The sequence below is a fragment of the Limulus polyphemus genome, unplaced genomic scaffold (genome assembly GCF_000517525.1).
Source record: "Limulus polyphemus unplaced genomic scaffold, Limulus_polyphemus-2.1.2 Scaffold4910, whole genome shotgun sequence".
In the NCBI taxonomy this organism is placed as follows: domain Eukaryota; kingdom Metazoa; phylum Arthropoda; class Merostomata; order Xiphosura; family Limulidae; genus Limulus; species Limulus polyphemus.
The window spans coordinates 53,384-62,343 of record NW_013670520.1 but is presented as its reverse complement, the minus strand read 5'-3'; the positions used below and the strand labels follow the sequence as shown (position 1 = coordinate 62,343).

At 34.7% G+C, this 8,960-nt stretch overlaps 1 protein-coding gene across 1 annotated transcript in view; it reads left to right on the top strand.

Moving 5' to 3' along the window:
• Positions 1-8,728, top strand: part of LOC111088977 — a 9,361-nt gene extending 633 nt beyond the window's left edge. Inside the window, exons 2-4 of the mRNA XM_022400476.1 lie at positions 3,281-4,744; positions 5,936-6,109; positions 7,043-8,728. Of these exons, the coding sequence (XP_022256184.1) occupies positions 3,281-4,744; positions 5,936-6,109; positions 7,043-7,596 (2,192 nt within the window). The 3' untranslated portion in view covers positions 7,597-8,728. The remainder of the gene's footprint in view (positions 1-3,280; positions 4,745-5,935; positions 6,110-7,042) is intronic.
• The last annotated feature ends 232 nt before the right edge of the window (positions 8,729-8,960 follow it).

The window sequence follows — 8,960 nt, the reverse complement described above, 5'->3', positions numbered from 1 at the left end:
CTACTCTTTTACCAACGAATAGTGGGATTGACCGTCACATTAGAACGCCTCCACGGCTGAAAAGGCGAGCATGTTTGGTGTGACGGGGATTCGAACCCGCGACCCTCAGATTGCGAGTCGAGCGCCCTAACCACCTGGCCATGCCGGGCCCTATATACAATGCAAACAAGAAACGGCAAAGCGTATCAATACTAACAGAGTGAAAAAATTTTATCGAAAACAAATAGAAACAAAGTTTTATGAGTAGTTACAAAGATCGACAATATAAAATTAGCAAAATACGTCGTTTGTGGAAACATCGAACTCTTTCTTACCTTTGAGCACTGATAATAAGGGTGTCTAAATCAAGAAATTTAAACTTAGAAAAATCACATGGAAGGCTGTTCGTGGTTAAAACAAATGAATAAACTCCTCTCCACTTATGAAAGTAACTGATAATGACATACTGATAACCTCCATGAAAGGACCAGTTATATCAAGGGTTATTCTCTGCAATGAAAAGGCTACAATTCTCTGTTGGATTTCCCTGATGTGGCAGGGTTTTTTTTTTCTGAGCATCACACACATAACTTCTAGTACTTGCACCATGCAAAATTCAAAGTATTTTCTACTTGAAATACCTCAATTGTATCACATACTTGGAGCCAAATGTCAGTGTTCATTGCAGCAGTAGAGCAAATCGTCCTTACCCATAACTGCTCATTTCACTATCAGATGTTTTGTGTTTTCATGCTGCATTTTCTCAACTGAAAATGTAGTTTTTCACCTGTCTGTATAGTATAAAAAGTTAGATTTGGATCCTTGAGTTGTTTCTCCCAAAAATCATGTGTGGAGTCTATCCACAAAATAAGTCACCACTGCCTCTATAGCATATTATCCCTGCTTTTGCAATGGCCTTTATACCTATATGATGTCCCAGATATAGATATTCAACAAATGTTCAAACTCAGGTAAGACACTCCTTGTGTGTTTCTGCACAACACGGTGTTTTACAGTAAAGTTTAGAGGTTTACAATGTCGCAGCCCAATGTGTAATGATGGCTTCCATGTGTTAAAAATTCATTACCCATTACAGTGTGTATAGGCCACTTGAAAAATGAACTTCCTACCATGCATGTTGTGGTGGCAGTTTTTGACAATTAGTACACAGCAGCAGTATCTTCTTTATAGTACAGTTTTTGCATTCAGAAGCCATCTACTTATGATTGGTGTATGAGATCAGTCTCCATACACATTCCAGCACTTGTGACAACACCACACTAATTCTATTATCACTGCAGTTATGTGAATGGACAATCTTGCCTGAGATAAGCCAATAATGGAGTATCATTCAAAGCAAGTTTTAGTTACTAACATAATTGGTTTCAATCTTAAGTCCACATAAAATGTAAATCAGCTTTAATAAGAATATACAATGATGCATACTATTTGTATGTTGTCAGTTTCACTGCATTAGAATATTATCCCCCGGACATAAAGGTTTATATTTTTACTAGGCCTGTAAGGATAGTTAGTGTTGGTTGAGACTTAAGAATCAGAAGATATTATTGCATCAGCTGCAAATGGTGTCATTGATATTTTCAGGGATTAACATGTGAGTCACAGTTTTCTTTGAACTCTGCTGTAGGCATTACAGCCAGTGGAGAGTTGTTTTCTCATGTACTTGTAAGCAAGTTATGGCTCACTCTGAAGTCAGGTAAATTATATTACTACTAGCTAGGAATCCAATAGGGGTGCATTGACAATGCAGCATATATCAAAAAGGCAGTGGAAACTATACGAAAGTTGAGTGAACCATCGACTCAGAACTGGTTGTTCTCAGAAAATAATCTGATGTTTAACTTATCAGTAATAGATAAGCAGGGACCAAAAGCTATTGCTATTCTATTTTTTTCTTTTTTGTAGCTGCCCACAGAAATTCGTAGGAGTACCACTCTCCATTACAACTAATTAACCAGAAGGGAAAAGCAGAAGCAGCCATGGAAGATACTTAGGACATGGATCCTGGGTTAGACCTGGCAAAAATAATTAAGACACTAATCTCTTTTCACACAGCAGTAGATGAGAATTCCATGAGTTTATCACCATAGATGCAATAGAGGAAAGTGATACACTAGCCCCAGGACACTCATGTAAGGCATATTTAACTGAAACAGAGATAAAACATAACATCATAAATTACCATCGAGAAGAGGAAGCTGAGAACAATAAATATCATATTGTGTGGCCCTATGATTTGTGAAATCAGTGACGATTTAATCAGACCACCAATGCCAAGTGGTAGACTGCCCATGGTTGCAATGACATCGGACAGACATATGGATGCAATTCTGCTTGGACCACAAGATATGATAAGCTAAGAAATACTTCTTATAGCTGACCAGATATACCAATGAGAAAGTTTGGGATACAAAATACACCTGCACAATGTGGTCAGTTTTATGGATATGGGCTGTGGATTCTTTACAGTAGGTGCCTGTGACTTGTTCGCGATAAATTCGAACAATAAATGGACAGCACACAATCCACGTGTTTTAAAATAATATATTCATAACATCATAAATTACCATCGAGAAGAAGAAGCTGAGAACAATAAATATCATATTGTGTGGCCCTATGATCTGTGAAATCAGTGACGATTTAATCAGACCACCAATGCAATGACATCGGACAGACATGTACAAAAATTCTTTACACTATAGGATATCACAGTTGTATCTAATACTCTAAACAATTCTATTTTCTTGTCAAAAGTCCACACAAGCTGATTCAAGTACTTTAGAATCCAATTGACAATACAAATTATTTTTCTCTACTCTTATCACAATAGTATCAGTGAAAAATTCACTTACGTTACCTAGATTAATTTCAGTAAATTGTTTATAGTTATGTTTAAGTTTTGAATCTACTGGATTACAATTATGTATAAGTATATATATATTCATATTACAAAATGTCTTAAAATCGATTAAAGCTCTTTCTGTACTTATTCATATTCAGCTCAGCTTATCAGAATTTGTGATTCTGCTGTAGCTATGTTCTAATTTTTTTTTTGCTTTTTTACATTTTTATTGCTTTTACTTATTGTAAGTTGCATTTTGGGATCATTTATTTATCCATAATTATTAATTATGTTCGTTCAACTAAGTCAACTCATATATTTGTTCTTCAATATATTTGAACGTGTATAATTAAGTCCACTTAACTAAATTCAGCACTTCTATTTTTTCCTAAAGTAATCTAATTTTGTTTACTAATAATTTTCTTTTTTCATTTACAGGACAAGCTACCCTGTATCCCTACTTTACCGTCCATCTTAAATCCCTTGGAATGTCTATTCGAGAAACTGCCATCATCTTTGCTGTCCAACCCCTAGTAGCCTTCTTTGTGGCACCTTTAATTGGAGCTTTGGCAGATCGAATTGGAAATTTTAAAATTCTTTTTTGTTTCTTCCTCATCTTCTCAGCTGGAACATGTCTTGCTCTTTATTTTACCCCACCTGTGGAGAATAGCTTTCAGGATATTAAGCTTAAACTAACTTGTCACACAAATGTGAGCTTTCAAAATATCGTTTCTTTGAACGTGAATGATTCTTGTAGCCTTCAAAACCATACATACATGGAGCAGTTGACAGTGTTGCTCTCAAATTGTCAGTTCATTTGTGAAGGAAGTGATAAAAAGATTTCAGATAGCCAATTTTGCTTCAAATTTGGTAGTATTAATCAATCTTGTGCTGATGCGACTGAAAGAACCAGTTTTGACATATTTGACTTAAATTCTACAGCTCTAAAAAAAAATTATGAAGACGAGACAACTGTAATTTACTATGCTATTGCAAAAAAATTTTTATTTGGAGAAGAAATATATGATGACATTACTTGTCAACCTAAATCTACAAGAAATGGCGTTTCAAACTGTATGACTATTTGTAACATTGAGACTAAAGGAAATAACAAACTGTGTTTCACAGAGAGGAAATCTATTAAAACCTTTTGGATATATTTATCTATTCGTCTTGGTGTGTCTCTTGGGATTGGACTTGTGAATGGACTCTTTGATGCAGCTTCAATGGCGGTGGCACAAAGATGTGAAGCAGACATTGGATATCAGCGGATGTGGCAAGCTGTAGCCATGTGCGCTTTTGCTCCAATTAGTGGTGGGTTGGTGGACTGGGTCAGTGTAGACATAAATGCCAAAAATTATTCTCCATGTTTTTATCTTTACGCGGCTTTGTATGTAACAGCAGCTATCGTTTCACTTTTTGTAGATCTCAGTATGAAAATGCCATCAGAGGGCGCTTTTAAAAATTTGGGAATTATTTTGCGGAACGTAGAAGTAGATATCATGTTATTTCACCTTCTTTTCTTAGGTATTTCGTGGGGATTTCTTGAAAATTTTTTATTTTGGTTCCTAGAAAGCGAACTGAAGTCGACTACTCTTCTAATGGGACTAACTTTCACTGTCGGAGCAGGGACTGGAGTTTTAATGGCTATCTATTCTACCTGGGTAACGAAAAAAATTGGTTATGTCAACGTCATTGTCTTAGCTTTTGCGGCTTATGTAATAAGATTTATTGGATATTCATATGCCACAAGCCCATATATGTGCCTTATCTATGAGACAATGGAAAGTTTTACAGTGACATTGTTGACAGTTGGAGTAACTCTTTATTGCTCTCATCTTGCTCCTTTAGAGATGTTGACAACGATGATGACACTGTGGAATAATATTCATTTCATCTCCGGTAAGGTATAATGCATAGATTGTTAAACAATATTATTGTTCATAAGACTGTCAAATGTAACATATTCTATTTTCTAAGCTTTTTAATAAATTTACGTGAAAGTGAAAAATAACAAATATGTGGAGAATTTGAAAAAAAAATTAATAATTTTGTAAAAATAAAAAAAAAAGAACATTTTGCACGATTAACTTAATTGTCGGTGGGGCTGTGGTAATCAACTTTTTTTGCTTCCACCTGTGTTGGATCCGGTACTTTGCACTTGCTAAACGAACACCCTGCGAACAAAGCTAAAGGGTTAGCTCCCTGGCTACAACTAATAAGGCACGTTTTATCTATTCAAACTTCTACCTAGCTATCATATTCTCCCCTCTGATAAACGCAGCCTATTCACTTAATTTCAGGGTTGTGAGCCGGCCAACAGCTATATGTAGAACAGTACTACCAAAAACATGGCATACTAAGAATAGAAAACCTTTATAACGTAAAAACATTAGCTAAAGAATGTACTTTTCTAGATCCTAAAACCAAAGAATCAACTTTATTTTAGAAAAACAATTAATAATGAATAAATTCAAAAGTTTATCTTTGTAAATTGGAAGTTGAATATGTTACTTATTGTATCATTTGACTTATTTGCTTATTTTGATACAACTCAGTTTTCTTACGTTATAAAAATTATTATACACCTTCTTCCGTTGATATTTCCCCTGAGAGTTAATTGACCGTAATGTTTTAGATCTGTGTTTCATTAATACTTGTAAACATTTTTGTAATCATTAATTAAACTTCAAAGAATATTTTATATTGTTGGAGAAGTCGTATTATTGGTACCGATGGATATGTGTTTTCTTAACTCATATTTCATTTTACCTCATGTTTTCGTCTGCATGTATACTGGACAAAAACTCCTGAAGAATGTGCAAGGTGCAATACTGTGAAATAAAAAAAATCTTCTGTTGGCCCTGGTAGTTTATATATTTACTGTTGATATTCTGTTTTAAAAAAAACTCCAGTCAATGAGTATATCATTGATGTTTTCCGTCACTATAACTGTATCTAAATACGATGGAATTAAACGATGTCCAGTAATAAAATATAATATGATGAGCAACTTTATTCTAAAAATTCACTTCTGATATCCACTTTCATTGACCTGTTTACTAAATACTTCACATTTGTCCTCCCGTTTAGGAAGGGCTTTTGGAAGTCTTAGTGGAGGCTTCATGACGGATGCCTTGGGATTTCGTCAAACTTTTCGCATATATTCTTACACAGCTGCTGGATTATGCGCGCTCTATTTCTTCATCAACGTGTTTTACCTAAGGAAGCGTCCTCCTTCTTATAAAGCTGCTGATAGCTCTCCAGGTAAAGAACCACATTGCTAAGCAATACATAAACTCTTTAAAGTTACTAAAGATGATGAAACTGACACAGTGGACTATAATAATTTTAGCACCCCTCCCGTGTCTCAGTGGTAAGTCGAAAGGCTTATAACGCTAAACATTGTGTATCTTTGTGCTTAAGAAGAAAAAAAAAGTTTTCAGCACGGTATTTTTTAGCTTTTTCAATGTCAAATAAAACATAGCAATAGCATTTTAACCCTGCTATTTTCTTTGTCAACTACTCTGACTCGTGTATTTTCCTAGTCGCCAGAAATAATTTAGCTGGTTAAACAATATATCTAAACACCTTACTTGAAAGGATATTTTATCTCTAATGCGACATTAGTTGACAGGAATGTATGCTTGAAAGTAATGAAATGTTATAACCTTCTAAGCAGCAAATTATAATAAAATATTCCAATAAGACTGGTAATTTTTGGCCTCACGTTCTGAAGTAATTAAATTCCTTTTTTGGGGGGACAAAAGTTCTTTTACTAATGCTTTCAGGTGTGGACAATTGCATTGCCATTGTATAAATTGGGTTTATACTTTGAAATGTCCAATCAATATTTCGTTGGTAATTTTTTGATTTACTTGTTTATTAGTCATAATATTTAAACAATCAGATAATTAAGAGATGCATGGACTAAACGGCCAGCCCATAAAGTGCGAGTATCCCTAATTTTGAACACCAGTCAGACAGATAATATAAGTACAAGCTTTTAGAATTAGTAAACTGCAAAATTTTGCCATCATTAAATAATATATTCCTGATGCTAACTGATTAAATCATCAGAATACAAACATGTCAACTGATCAAAAGTTAAACAGCAATTTATTTATTAATATGTCAAATTTTTACCTTCAATTTAAATCAAGTGAAATTTTATTTAATCAGTTTTACTTTTTCTTGCAGAAACAAAAAAAGAGCTAGAACAACGAGAACGGGCTATTAGTCTATCATTAATTGTGTCAAATCACGGATTCCACGAAATATCAACTTCATCGTCTCTCCGCATGGCCAGCTTATATTCAAGCAACATGCAATCTATTCTAGCCCTGGAAGGTCGACGACACAGCTCTGTACCTGTGAAAAGTCGTTGTCTAAAAGAGGTGGAGACAAGAGAAAAGGCCTCCACAAGCTTGTCTTTTGTTCCATCAACTGACAAAACCTTAGATGTGCTAAAGACACAGCAATTTCTTAAACCACCAGATATTTTTAAAAACGATCACCAACTTAAACCATCAAGAAGTCGAGCAAATTCCAAATTGACAGATTTGCCAGAAAATAATGAAGGTATAGATGATCAAGATAATCCTATCAAAGTGTCTGAGTCACACTCAAAAAACCAAAGTAGTCTAAAAGCGCCAAAGAAAAACAACACTTCTGCTTCCGATGTCAGTTCTAAAGGTCATATAAACATCAGCTTTGAGCCAGAAACGAATCAGTTAGAAACCACTGGCTTTTAATTAGCAAAAACATGATTATTTGAACCTTCATCAGACATAAAAATGTTTAACAGTTAGTACTCAATCAAAATCTGAGTAACATATTCTCCTCTACTAAAGATTATGTTGTTACATTCTAAAAACTGTCAAATCTATATGGATTGATTACACAGGCCTGGAATGGTTTTATTGTCCTGAAATTTTTACATATTCTACAGTAATTCCTGTACACTGAATCAGAAAATGATGTTCATTTTCTCCATTACGTACAGGTTTTTCACAAAACGTCATATGTACTTTTACATAAGTGAATCATTTTCATTGAAATCGGGTCACATTTTGTTATGCTTAAAATCTTGACAACCACTGGCTTTAGAGTTCTCTAGACCAATCGCGACGTGAGTCTTATCGATCGTTCTAGAATCCAAACATAATAATATAAAATTTTCATTATGGTAAACTAAATACTAATTTGATCTAAGTAACAGGTTTTCCCTGATTTGTATAAAATCCTTACGTGATACAAATATTATTTTCGAAATCTGCGTAGCTGAATTATGGAAAATCCGTTATTAAAACCAAAGCAACTTTTATGGAGTTTAAATTCGCAGGCTTGTGTTATCAGGGACAGATTCGGAAAATACTATAATTCGCTGTTCAAAGTAAACTTTTACCCTCTTCGTAATAGAAGAAATATGTAGTACGACCTTCTAGCTATATATATGAAAGTCACTGTCTGTTGGTAACGCTCAAATTGCCTCACTAGTTAAATCCAAACCACAGCGAAAGTCTCATGTTCAAATACCAGTACAGTTGTGATTATCTACTATTTTTAACACATCCCTCAAGGGTTGTCTTTACACTACATTTTGTTGAATATTAAAAGTAAGTTCAATTCGGAAACTCCCAAAGAAGGTGGTTTTGGACGTATCTTTTCGAGACAAGTTTTCGTTTGTTAGTTGATAAACATTTACGTGAAATACAGCATCCTCAAGTCTCCATACAAGCTAGCGCTAAGGTCTATGCACATTCTCAGCATAATGAATTAAGTAATTACCAATCTTTTATGCTTCTGCTATCACATTTTTATGTTTAGCTTTCAATTGGTATACGAACGGTCTCACCTGTGATTCGATAACGAAGGTCGAAGGATCGCGATAGTCAGCAGTAGGATGAGCAGACAGGAACACTTTGAAAGCAGCTATAGGCATAATATTGTACTCGGCTTGCTGCACAATATTTATCAAGGTGGTTCTAAATGGTTCCTCAACACCTCTCTCTGCCTGTCATTTGGAGACTTACATGCTTCTTGTGCTTGTCCGTTAAGCTCGTGATGCACTGACGTATTTCAGTCACCTTATTACTTCAAATCACTTTTCGCAGCC